Source organism: Lampetra planeri, chromosome 2, assembly GCF_965212315.1.
Source record: "Lampetra planeri chromosome 2, kcLamPlan1.2.h2, whole genome shotgun sequence".
NCBI lineage: Eukaryota > Metazoa > Chordata > Hyperoartia > Petromyzontiformes > Petromyzontidae > Lampetra > Lampetra planeri.
This window is the reverse complement of record NC_136108.1, coordinates 15,967,756-15,982,174: the sequence shown is the minus strand read 5'-3', so window position 1 is coordinate 15,982,174 and position 14,419 is coordinate 15,967,756. Positions and strand designations below refer to the sequence as shown.

The 14,419-nt window shown below is 42.5% G+C and overlaps 1 protein-coding gene across 1 annotated transcript; it reads left to right on the top strand.

Annotated features, from left to right (window-relative positions):
* The first annotated feature begins 5,138 nt into the window (after positions 1-5,138).
* On the top strand, positions 5,139-14,182 carry LOC144733552 (mammalian ependymin-related protein 1-like). The gene is made up of 3 exons (XM_078615535.1): positions 5,139-5,509; positions 12,037-12,245; positions 13,436-14,182. The coding sequence occupies exons 1-3, from the start codon at positions 5,193-5,195 to the stop codon at positions 13,630-13,632; spliced, it is 723 nt and encodes a 240-aa protein (XP_078471661.1). The 5' UTR covers positions 5,139-5,192; the 3' UTR covers positions 13,633-14,182.
* The last annotated feature ends 237 nt before the right edge of the window (positions 14,183-14,419 follow it).

Here is a 14,419-nt window from a genome sequence, read left to right as displayed (position 1 = left end):
GCTTTGGGGTATGGCAGGGTATTTTATTCTGGCTCCTACACTCTTTAACATCTTATTTGACCTTGTAGTCCATTTTGCAAAAGTGTGTCTCCTTACCTGACTCCCCTGATGCTATGTATGTTATTACCTTCTGCATAGTATGTATGTGATAAACGGTGTAGATATATGTCCTAAGCCTGGCTAACTTACATGGTTGGTCTGTTTCTTATTCGGTTCCTAATGTTTTTCGTGAATAATTAGTGTATGTACAATACGAGGTGAACGAGTCTGTAATTTCTCAAGTATTTTTTTCTCCGATTTAAATAATTTTTGAGGCATCATTTCGTATATGTATGTTGAACTTTGTTCGCACTGTACGTAAAGCCAACAGTGCTAATCGGAGGTGCGTGGTATTTCATTTGTGCGTAAACATTGAATACATCAGTCAAAATGTAGTTTCAACCATGAGTCCTGCTTTTTTGATGTTGCCCAAAGTTGTTCCACCTGGTCCAGCAGCATACTGTGAAATCAGTATTTACTTTTTCAAGTGTGACATCTGAAACGTCCTTCTCTTCACCTATAAAAAGGACATTACATATATCATGAAAATGTTATTGACTCAATAATCAACGATTTTTGGGTTTAGATCGCGTTATTTATAAATGTGTCGTAACCCTCCACCACCCGACACGGCCAATCAGTAAAAAAAGTGTCACGTTGATAAAAGACAAATAGTTCACTGCTTTAGCCCACCGGTGTGTTGAAGCGTGAAACCACAACATTTACAATTTGAGTACGACGTTTCGCTGGTAATTGCATTGCCCGATGATGCTGGATGCAATTACCAGCGAAACGTCATACTCAAATTGTAAATGTTGTGGTTTCACGCTTCAACACACCGGTGGGCTAAAGCAGTGAACTATTTGTCTTTTGTCAACGTGACACTTTTTTTTACTGATTGGCCGTGTCGGGTGGTGGAGGGTTACGACACATTTATAAATAACGCGATCTAAACCCAAAAATCGTTGATTATGAACAATATTGGTCGCGAAAGCCTACGTGTTATTGACTCAACACATAAAACATTTTGGACAATAAAGTAACAATCGCAGGATGCTGTAGAGGTGGTCATGACCATTGGAAATGAATGACAATAGAATGATTCAAGGACCAAAGAAAGACTGCAAAGTTAGGCTCAAGATAAATACGAGTGATGAAATGTAATGTAGAACATGTTTGCTAAACAAATATATAGTGGGTAGGAGGGTTACAACTGAAAAACAATGTTTATAGGGCTGCCAGCTTTTCATTGTAGACCAAACCTGGGCATACTTCTCAGCTAGCCGAGGTCTATCAAAACGATGCAGTGTACTGAACTTCAAGTTCAACACAATACCACCAGATCTCTTCACAAACCAATTCCTGCCAGCTCAACACAGATGCCAATTTCTGACCTCGACAATCCAGTCCAAGTCAAAACCAGGCAAGTGGCAACCCTGTGTGTATATTATTGAAGATATAAATGGATAAAATGTATGAAGCAACATACCAATGTGCGTAATAAATCAAGATTTGAATCGGTGAATCTTACCTCTTACAACATTGATCGGAAACACGGACACCGACAGGTAAAATGGGAAATTTTACGCGAGTATGAAAATAATCATGGAGAAACGCATGCTTAGAATTAAACTAAGAGATAAAAAGAGGCACAACACATGGATCGAAGAACAAATGAAAACTATGGATATCACTAAGGCCACCACCTCTTAGGTACAAAAAAAGCAAGACACGTAATGTAAAACATATCTCATAATGCCAGAAGAAGGGGCAACTATTTGTAAAAGCATTCTAGATTTGAAGTTTTTGTGACTGCAAGGATCCATACTCTTTGGTTCTTTCGGTAAAGTCACGTAGGTAGAAAAATAAATAAAATAATACAAATAATAAAATGAAAATAACTAAATTGTGATGTAATTGAGTTATTTTAAAATGAACATAACTAAATTGTCATTTAATTTAGTTATTTTCATTTTATTATTTTTACTATATATATTTTTTCATCTACGTAACTTTACTGTAAAAGCATTGTTTCGAGTGGTGTATTATTATTAGGCAATTGACAACAAAATGGCACTTTTCACATCTAATGTCCCAGGAAGGCTTACAGATTTCCCGGGACAGTTACCTCAAATAAAGATGAAGCAAACTAGATTTGAAGCTTTCGTGACTGCAGGAATAACTCTTTGGTTCTTTCGGTAAAGTTACGCGACTTTACCGCAAGAACCAAAGAGTAAAGAGGAAGCACCTCAAAAAGAACAGGACAGGTGTCAAAACCCTGACATCTGTTAAGGAAGGCGGGGGGACTTTGGTCACGGCACATTGCTGAAAGGGAACGACGGTGGACAATAATGAGGAGATTGGCGGCCAAAGGAGAGAACGCATCCAAGAGGGCGGAGATGGAGCAATGAGATCAGGTCGTGTGCATTAAGTCAGGCGCAATTGGTGATGGCTTGAGACAGAGATGGCCTTCATCCAGCATCGGATAAATCACGGATGATGTCTTCCGTACACACCAAATACACGTACATTCTGTACACAAGGCCATGCCAACATCATACACCATACATACCAACAACCCCCATTCGCCACTAAGTGGTGAAGTCAACACGGCCAATATGCCAGGCTAGGTGCACTTTGAGGCCACGTGAAGTGTCGAAAGGCTCGCTGCTGGAAAGGTCACGGGACAGACCCAGGTCCCGTGGGTTGACCGACAGAGACGACTGGCAGATGCTCCAATTGTGCATACACACATCCATGTCTGCTCACGTACACACAGAGAGAAATTGACACGCGCTGAGTGACACATGCACACCGTAACCACAAACCCAATGACACATGAATTATACAGTAGTCACGTAAGAGTATTATTTAACCACATAAACACCCACACCCACACTCATTTCAATCACACGCAGGCTCACATGCACATGCATGCCCACTGGCACTTGCAATACACAATATTGTGAGTATATCGTCACACAGAACTTTACACAAGCGCCCCACTAGCTCATATCCTGCAGTGTAGTCTGAATCTTGAGGCACAAAGACCATGCCCAAACACACACACACCGTATACCCTGTCACATGCACTGCACAGTGTGATGATCTCTATATATAAGCCTCACATACACACACACAGACACGCATCCTTGTAAACAAACACACACACACACACGCCTAGACTCTAAACATAGACTCACATACGCAGCAGACACACACAGAGTACCCACTGACACACACACACGCACATACACACGCTCACTATAAAGACAAAACAAAGATCCCCGTATAGCCTGAACAGACTGTTGGGGCAAGTGCTGTCAGCGAGAAGCAAACCTCGGAAGGCCGGCACGGCGCACGAGGGAGGGGGGGGGGGGGGTAGCACCACGCCCGGCCGCCTTTGTATCCCCAGCCAGACACACACACAGACACACACACACACCCTTGCACACACACACAGTCAGTCACACACAGTCAGACATACACAGACACAGCCAGACACACACACACAGACACACACTTCTATACACAGACACAAATAGGCAGACACAGACACCCTTGCACACACACACACAGCCAGACACCCACACAGTCAGACACACACAGCCAGACACACCCACCCTTGCGCACACACACACAGACACAACAGCAGACACACACACACACACACAGACACACACACAGACACACACACAGACAGACACACACACAGCCAAACACACACACAGACACACACACAGACACAACAACAACAACCGCCATTCGCCACTAAGTGGCGGTGACGTCACCACGACGCTTGTGCCAGGCCATGTGCACCCTGAGGCCACGTGAAGTGTCGAACGCCCGCTGGCAGGAGGTCACGGGGCAGACCCAGGTGCCACGGGTCGACTGACCGAGATGACCGAGATGACTGGCTGATGCACCACCTGTGCCCCCTACTGTGCCAACTTGCTGTGCTTTAGCCACCCGGCGCTCCGCTCGTTGTTGTGAGCGTCGCTCCTCCGCCCTCCGTTGTTGTTGGAGGGCGACTGCCTCCAACTGCCCAGTAGCGTCCTTCACGAGCCTCCTCCACTGAGGCCGATCTTGACACCGCTGGTACCAGTCATCGGCAAGTCCACTCAGCTCCACGTCCTCCTGTACCACATCACTCCATCTCTTCTCTAGCCCGTGCCGCGCTCGTTTAGCCCCCTCGATCCGGCCGAACAAAAACTGTTTAGGCATGCGGTGGCTGGGCATGCGGGCTACATGACCCAGCCAACGCAGCCTTGCCTGCCGGAGGAGCTCACTGATGGGACTTTGCCCAGATCTCACACAGACACACACACACAGACACACACACACAGAGACACACAAACAGACACACACTCACAGACACACAAACAGACACACACACAGACACACACACAAACACACACAGACACACACACAGCCAACACACACACAGACACACACACACAGATACACACACACATAGACACACAGACACACACACACAGACACACAGACACACACACACATAGACACACACACACACGACACACACACAGACACAGACACACACACAGACACAGACAGACACACACAGACAGACACACAGACACACACACAGACACACACAGACACACACACAGATACACACACACACAGACACACAGACACACACAGACACACACACACAGAGACACACACACACAGACACACACACACAGACACACACACACACAGACACACACAGACACACAGACACACACACAAACAGACAGACACACACACACAGACACACAGACACACACAGACACACACACAGACACACAGACACAGACACACAGACACACACACACACAGACGCACAGACAGACACACAGACACACACAGACACACACACAGACACACACACAGACACACACAGACACACACACAGACACACACGCACAGACAGACACACACAGAGACACACACAGACACACACACAGACACACAGACACACACACACAGACACACACACACAGACACACACACACAGACACACACATACACACAGATACACACACACACAGACACACACACACAGACACACACACGACACACCCACTCCGCACTGCGCACAGCCGCGCTGTCGCTTCTCGACTGTCACTGCCGTCACGACGACGATGCGAGCCGCGTTCTCCCCTCTGGCCACGCTATCGTTCCCTCTGGCCATGCTGTTCTCCCCTCTGTCCATGCTGTTCTCCCCTCTGTCCATGCTGTTCCCCCCTCTGGCCATGCTGTTCTCCCCTCTGTCCTTGCCGGCTGTCGGGGGCACCCCTGCCGCACCCTCTCCCTGCGTGTCCCCGCTGCAGTTTGACGGCCGCGCCGTCGCCTACGACCCCGTCTCGTCCCGCAGTCGCCGCCTGCGTCTGTGCTACGATGGCAAGGGCCGGCGGGTCATGGTCCACGAGGAGCGCAAGGGGCACTTCCCTTGCAAGCGGTGAGACATCATCATCAGCAGCAGCATCATCAGCGGCGGTGGCGGCATCGCACGACCGCTCCGACACACGCGCACGCATCATGAGCCGTCGGCAGCTGCGTAATCGTCGGCGTCGTGATAATCATCATCAGCAGCGCGAAGACAAAGACCCCCCCCCCCCGTGGAGCCTGCCACACACCGGGACACGAAGACAAAGATCCCCCCGTGTAGCCTGCCACACACCGGCGGGGCAAGTGCTGTTAGCGAGCATCAAATTGAGACAGGACACACACGCACGAACGCGTTCTGTTTGATGAACGGTGCGGTTTTTTTTGCGCATTCATTTGTTGAGCCGTGCTTATTATGACCGTATCCCGCATGCAGTCGTGTTATCTTGGTGACAGCTGTCTGAATGTTGTTGTAACCATGCACTATGCATATGGATACGTCTGTCTTCGTGTATATATGTGTGATATATATTGTGTAGGCATACGCAAGTACCTGTGTTGTCTCTGTGTACTGCTGTGGCACATGTGTATATGGTAAGGCTATGGGTGGGTCTGTACTGTATGCTTTGTGTATAGGGGCCGTCCATAAATGACGTCACGTGATTTTAGACGATTTTTGACCCCCCCCCCCTCGTCACACGGCGTCACAAAAAGTCAGACCCCCCCTCAAATATGACGTCACAAAGCTCTGCCCCCCCCCCCCCCCAAATAAAACATACTTCAAATTGCTTTAAACCAAGGCCATAGCCATGGAGTCAACATTGGGGGGGACCAAATCTTCCAGGGTGTCTGGGGGTCCCAACCCAGAAAAATATCTAAATTTGGAAAACTAATTTCCTGCCTAAATTATTTACTCACACATGGGATGGACTTTTTATTCATTTTTTACAATAATGTCTAATAGTGTAATGTATTACATTGCTTTGTTTTAACTTGTTCACCATTTCTTGTTTCATTGTATGTAATGGCAGAGATTAGGGATTAATAAAGTACAACCATTACCACAATCATATAAAGAGAACTCTATGCATTGATTTATATGAAGACAAGTCCAGATATTGTGGCCAAGGTTTAGCAAATTGGTTTTTTAATTTACATAGCATAGCAATTATTATTTTATAGCAATATATTGGGGGGGACATTTTGAGCATATTTGAATAATTATTATAATTACGGCCTTGCTTTAAACTATTGTCATAATAGTGCGTATTTAATGTGCCGCTGCACTCTGATGTTGTAGGATAATTTTTTTTATTTGAAAGTCTATTTAATTAAGTAGAACGTGTTGTCTATATTTATTTAAAGTTGCGCATTTTGATGTGACGTCATATTTCTCACCCCCCCCCCCCCCCTCGTCACACATTGTCACAAATGTCTGATTCCCCCCCCCCCCTAGCTGCGTGACGTCATTTATGGACGGCCCCATATGACAGTGCGTCTGTGTATGTGAATGTCATTGTGTGAGTATGTGTGTATGTGCTGAAACTTGTGGCTACATTGTCAATGTGTATAATTCAATTGAGCGAAATCACTACATTTTAGGCGCAAGTATGTAAATAAGTGATTGGATATTCTCATACCATAGTTACAAATAAGCGCATTTATTTTGGACTGCTAGCTTTTCATATATGGATTGATTTATATGGAAATCTGGTGAATGTACAATTAGTTTGGCTTCTAGAGCTTTAATGCACCTGGTTTTCTGTTTAATTTTTTACTTTTCTACAAACCTTCACTGAATTGTCCATTACAATAAAATTCTTTATTTATATTACTGGCATCCAGTCAATACATTTTCTGTTGCTGTTATGTCTTTGGCAATACTGAAGTTTAACTAGAATACCCATTCCTGGTCACTTCCTGTATTGGATATGGTGAAGCCAGACATCCCTGGCATTCTGGCATTTGTCCATGAGGATCGAAGCAATTCCATTTATAATGATAATAGGTGTGTCCCCTTTGTTCTGGCAACAAAACAGGTGTTAAGATGTTAAAACACCAAACTGAAACCTTTTACAAGGAATCGTGTCTGCATTAACCACAATGCTTGTGGTCAGAATGCAAACAAAAAACACCCTGATAATATATGGCATTGTCTTTGAAACTGATTGGTCCACACCAGAGACAGCTTTTTGTTGAGCCTCGTCTCAAACGGTGTTAGACCAGAGGACGCCAAAAGGCGTTCAGCACAAAGATAATGCACTATCAGGGTAATGAGAGCTCGAGTTGAGCATCTACATCATGGGACCTCCTTTGCCAGTACCAAAATATGATAATAGGTTGTTCTCCTTTTTTACATTAATAATGTATCTACATGGGCTCCTTCATGTTAATTTTCTAGACTCCTTGTTATCTTCATACCCTGCTGTCTGTGAACTCCTTAGCCTTTCTTCTATATCATTCCTGTCTTGTAACAAATGTATCAATTATCCTATCATTCTGGCTTACCTCTGCATTTGTTTTACCAACAGTGCACGTTCGCCACAACATTGATACAAAAAGTTGACAATGACAAAGGAAATGGAAAAAAATCTGAAACATTTACAAAGAAGCATGGAGAGATTAATATTTGGAAAAAGCAGTGAGAGACAGACTAGTAACACGTGGATCAGGGCACACACAGAACAGAGCAATTCAAAGTGAGAGGGCTTCGAAAGAACACATCTCTAGAAGGGATGATGACCGATAGACAAGAATGGTGATGGAATTGCATCCAAAGTATAGAACATTCACAGAGATGGAATGATGAGAACTACCCATGCGTGGGAGTTCGATTGATTGTAACATTGAGAGTACTAATTAGTACAAATTGGACACGGCAAATGAGATTGTAAATAAGAGAGTTCAAACTACGGTGGACTGCTCAAAAGATTGTACAAACGAGACTGCTAATGAGAGACTACAAACGAGGCAGTACGATACAATAAGCCAGTACGAACAGGATAAAGATAATCAATTCTTAAATTTGATCTTGAGACCTGTTCATGATCATGCATTGCTTGTCGGGGAGGGGGATAGAGCATATGTCGAATTTGATCTCATCCTAACTCATGTGACATCTAAATTGACTTTAGCCTGATGCTCTACTTGGAATTTCAGAGACCAGTTTGCCAGCATTTGAAATGTATTTAGTCTTTTAAAGTTGTGAAAAAGCAATGCTTTTTGTCAATACACATTTTCATATGGTGGGAAAAGAAATGTAATTTTTAAAATCGAATTCAGGATAATACACCTTTTAATGTGATGAAAGAGACGTTTCTAAAATTATTAATTGTGATTGGCTTTAGTTTGTGATTTTATATAAATGTGGCTTCAAGAGTGGCTTAATTCGACTTTCAACCCACGTTTAATGTTCACACGAGGAAGATAATGCAACTGAACTAAATGAAAATGTAGATGTGGAAAAAAAACCCTGGGCGAAACCATTATAACTGGACTGGAAATCACATTTTGGGGATGCGACCAGCAGCTAAACCTGATCTGAGAGCAGACTAGCCATGAACCCTGAGACTCAAACACCACACACGAAGCCTGTATGTTTTTTACATTATAAGACTAAAAATACAAACTAAAAACATGCAGCAGAATACGTTTTATAAATAACAATAGGACTACTGAACAGAATGCATTTTACATGCATTTAGTTTTAATATTTCCACAAACTAACAATCTAAGAAATTAAAGAACAACCTTATGTTCGTATATTTATACAATAGACATGTAACAGAAAATTAAAATAGAACCATTTAAAGTTAAACATGTAAATGTGTTGCACGGCATACCTGGTGACATTTCAGTCTCGGGCAGAGTGAGTGGAGGGAGGACCTCGTGTCACCTTGGGGCTTGGGAGTCCATGGTTGGTCATCACGGCAGAAATTAGCCCGATCCACAAGGTGGATATGCATGTCGCACGGAGTGTAATCTGACAGGCGCTCACATCGGGGAGAAGTTGAATTAGATTGACTGCGATGTCACAAATTCGACTGAAATGTCCCCTGTTTGCAGACATCTCATACCAGTAGCTTGAAACCTCAGAGTGCAAGAGAATGGTTTTCAGGTCATTTTGTTGGCTCCGATTATTTTATTATTTTAAAGTAACATTGCCATGAGAGTTTCTAGGTTTTCCCAGTTGCATTTCATGAGTCAATCACACACTCTACCTAAAATAGTATTTTAGTATTTTAGGTAGTTTGTATAAAAGCCATTTTATTCAGTATTCCAGTTCTAATGCGAGGCGTGGCTAGAGCTCTTTCAGGAAGTTATAGCTACCTCACATACATACCAAGTAGGGTACATTTATTTAAAGTTCTTGAAACTTTTCTTTAATCCTTCCCAAGTTCTGATTCAAATGATATCCCGTATTCACTATTCAGAGCCATCCATGAAGTTTGTGCATGTTTGTGACACGTTAAATAAAAGTCCCTTTCAATTTAAAGGCACCTTATACAAATATCTAACAGATGTTGCTTTGAGTTGAATAATTTTGAATTCATATTCAATGTTTTATTGTGTTTTTTTATGGTTAAGTTCCTCTGCAGGAGAAAAAAATATCCATTTGAAGTCTTGGTTTTTTCCATCGTAATTTTCTGCCCGTTTTTTCCACACATATACGACCTCCCGCAGTTGGTAAATGGGGAAAAATTCCTAAAACTTGAAAATATGATGAACAGGATGTTTTAGGATAATAAATCCAACTTATGTCGAGAAAAGATGCCACACCTAAACTGCTACGAGGCTTCCAGAATCCTCCAAGTAAAACACCCACGACGACTCGGGGATATGCATGTCCCATGATAGATGCGGATGCATTTAGACATTCTATAAACCCACATTGTATTGTAATGTGTATTGTAATGGCACGGTAGAAATCAAATTTAGTAAAATTAGGAAGTGTAATGCTTGTTTGTTTCACACTTAACTTCTAATTGACCGATCTTTAGAAGAACGTAATCAACCAGACTATGCGTTAACTGTGTGCTAACCGACTCTCTGTGTTGCATTGCATTACACTTCCTAATTTTACTAAATTTGCTTTCTACCGTGCTTGTTCCGTGCTTGTTTATAAGCCCATTCTCTCCTCCGGCCGCTATGGGCAGGAATTCCACACAACGATCAAATTTAGCAATCTTAGGAAGAACGTAATAAACCAGGTGGGGTGTTGACTGTTTTGTTGGCCGACTCTCTGTGTTGTATTGCATTATATTTCCAAGTTTACTATGTTTGTTTTCGCATTGATTTGTACCTGATGACGATTGCTTGTGTTGCAATCGAAACGTCGTATTTAAAGAAATGGCACTTATTCCCCACAAACTTTGCTTTTGTGACCAGGACATTGATATTTTGAAATGTACCTATTTTCAATGAGAAAACGTGGTGTGCATTTGTGTCATTCCTTCACAATAAGTCCTGGTCACAAAAGCAAAGTTTGTGGGGAATAATATCCATTTTCTATACTTTTGAGGCATAAGCAATTAGAAAATAACACTTACTACACAGGAACAAAAATCTTGTTACATAATATAATTATAATATTATTATAATATAATTATAATATAATTATGTAACAAGCACATTTCTTGTTCATTCTCAATTTGACAGTTACGTGGACGTTTCTCAGTTATGCAATGTTAAAACTAAGTAAGTAGATTCGTCGTACCTTGTGTTATAGCTCAACGCTAATATCCATTAGATAAATTAACCTATATATATGCGTGGCTAAATAGTATGACTAGATGGAGGTAAGCATGTCAGGTAAAGACAAAATAAGTAGTACACTTGAACATGCATTTTCATCATACAAACTAATGCTGAACGACTTTACTTAAAAATTACCATACATTCATTATAACTATTGATTTTTTTTTTATAATTAAGATTATGTTGGTTGACTTCCTAAAACTCAACAAACCATAAGAATGTAGTCATTTGTTTAAAATAGTGTTTAATTTTAGCTTGAAACAGTTGCATCTTTGTTTGTTGAATATAAAGCAAGGTGACATGTTTTATCAGTTGGGCTATGTTAGCAATATAATCCATGTCAAATGAGGATCACATTAGTTGGCTGGCAATAATTGCTGTCAACCATCACATCGAAATTCCCAACACATCTAAAATGTTGTGATGAACACAATACAGGGACTCCTCTACTTACGAGCGAGTCTGTTCGTAAGTCAATTCGTTCGAATGTCCAAATTGACTCCTGTCGATTCCAAACATGTTGTACGGCATGTGCACTAAACACGGGGAATGGCTTTAAAAGTTGTATCATCTGTAGATGCTACTGTTCTGCGGAAATAGATGCCACCACCGCCATCTATTGCACGGCGGTTGAACTCAACGACTCTCGTGCCGAACAGGCAACTGGACATATGGACAGGTTTGTGCATATCTCTGAAAGTTCGTAAGTAAAATGTTCGTAAGTAGAGGAGTCATTTTAATGTCCCAAATAACCCTCAACCTTTATACTCTTAGTATTTGGTAGTCTCCTGTCTCCTTTCCCTCGAACAATGAACTAAACTCCACTCACCGTTTGTTTTGCAGGTATTACGACTACATCTACTTGTACGACGAAGGTGTCCAATACCAAATCGACCAATCCAACAAGCGCTGTCTCACAAAGGCTTTGACTGACGCGTGGGACCCGTACGACATCCCAAGCAACTCCACGTTCGAGGATCAGTACCTGATAGGTGGTCCTGGTGACCAGGTCGCAGTGCAGGAGTGGTCTGACCGCAAGCCAGCACGCAAATGTGAGAGTGCCATTGCCACACTCCTGCTCCCCCCACTCCTGTTTTGGGGTTGCTCTGTAGATAGAAAACCTGTCACGAAACCATATCGGTCCCAATTTTTGGTAAATATTGTATCCAATCGGTGTAGCCATCCCATTATTTCACACCGCCTCTTTATGTTTCTTCTTGTCAACTCCAAGGATTTTTTGTTAAGGTTAGAATTCATACTGAAATGTAATAAATACGCTGTAAACAAAACATTCGTGACATAGCTTTTGGCATTATATTATTAGATTTTCATAGCTTTATTTTCATATATTAGCTTTAGACAGGTTTTTATATGACCAAAATGGCCTTGAATATTTATTAAACCGAAATAATGTTCAGTCGTTCTGAAAGCCACTACTGAAGGTCTCCCCATGCCATGACATCATGGGAGTTCTGACCATACATGACACTGGTCAGTGTAGGTTGGTGGCCTTAAGACATTAATTTGGTAATAGTGTTAAGTAGCGGTTGTGACAATTTTTGTCACTAAAATTGTAATATATATACACTCATGTAATACTTGTAGTAGGTTATTTGCTTACTTCAAACGTGATAGGACCACGAAAAACTGTGTCCACAATGACGCCTGATGTTTATTGTGTATGGTTGAGAGCTGTACCCTGTTGCAGCATAATTACCTGTAAAATGCTTGATGGGTGCGAGATGCCCTTTCTGGGGGTGCGAGACATACCAGATTCTTTTAGACGGTAAATAATCGAAAACACAAATTAAGCACATGCACATAAGTACATCTACTCTGTTTCATCAAACCTATGTACTTATTAACATACATTTATTTTACGATTGAGAACCAAACGGGTGCAGGCTGCAGTAACGTTTAAGAATCCACTACTCTATGGTGGGCGAACACCAAGCCCCCGATGTCTTCGGGAGCTGTGGGCGTAGGCCATGAAGGGAGGCTATGGGCAGCAGCTCGTGGCAATTCTGTCCACAATACATTTTTATGTGAAAATATCAATGGCTTCCCACAAAGTGGTACTCAATTATTGACATGGGAGGAATGATGGAGTCTTGAGTGGACCTCTAATGTTTTTTTTCATTTTAAATACGATTGTGATTTCAGCGGTCTGCGACAATGTTACGCAGCCAGATAGCAGACCCATAATCCTTTGCTTTGTTAAACCTGTGTGTGCGGTATGCAGTTGAGACCTGGCTCGGCGTTTACACGACCAAGGACTGCTATCCTGTACATGAAACGTACATTGACAGCGCTGGCGTGGCTTCCATGACGCGGTTTTTCGACATCGAGCCGGGCATAAAGGATCCCAGCATCTTCACCCCACCAGCATCATGCCATAAGGCCTTGTTCACAGACTGGGAAGAGATGGGTGGCTGCTGAATCGTGTGATGACATCAGTTCTCATTTAATGTTCCAAACAGCTGGCCAATGGCTTATGTTACATATATACCACATCGTTTGGTGTTGCTAGTTGTACCAATTTTTGTCTTGCTACAAATAGAACAAATATGGTAGAACTACACAGCAGTAAATGATGTAATGTTACAGAATATTAAGCAAGCAAAGTTAAATGAATAATATGGAAACATCCGTTGTAATTTGCAGCGGCAGCATATCATTTCAGTTGCCAAGCTTTTTGTCATACCTCCTATGCTATAACTTAAAATAAATATTACATTTCTCATAGATGGAAATATTACATTTTTTTCCAACTAAGTTCATAAGATGTGTTGTTTTTTCTGATATAGTATGTAAATTGGAATGCTTGAAGTTGAAAGCTTATGAATATCCGCACTAATGTTTGAATTTGCCCTATTAAAACAATGATTTTATTCTAACACCTGGCCTGCACCATTGCTGTGCTGGTCAATTATTGTAACGCCGTTTTTTTTTGCTGAAGTGTGGCTGGAATAAATATACGCTGCCAATAGCCCGTGTGGCATGTGATTTAATCTCCACAAGCTAAACGCTGCAGACAATACAGCCTCTGTGTTTGGGGATCCGAGTTTGGTGGGTCGTGTCCAAGTGGAAATCCACATGAGATCTCCGACACCTGCATCCACGGCAGGCACTGCACTCTGGTTTCGTCGGGGGCTGCCGACTGCACATTCACATTGGATGGGAGCTGGGGGGTGGTGCCGGCGAGGGAAGGGGGTGTACCCTGGAA

What these genes read in the sequence shown, in the direction of transcription:
- LOC144733552 (XM_078615535.1), top strand. Translation starts at nt 5,193, where the DNA reads ATGCGAGCCGCGTTCTCCCCTCTGGCCACGCTATCGTTCCCTCTGGCC. An exon ending in GGGCACTTCCCTTGCAAGCG is followed by an intron (nt 5,510 to 12,036) that starts GTGAGACATCAT and finishes TTTGTTTTGCAG; the next exon opens with GTATTACGACTACATCTACT. An exon ending in CCGCAAGCCAGCACGCAAAT is followed by an intron (nt 12,246 to 13,435) that starts GTGAGAGTGCCA and finishes TGCGGTATGCAG; the next exon opens with TTGAGACCTGGCTCGGCGTT.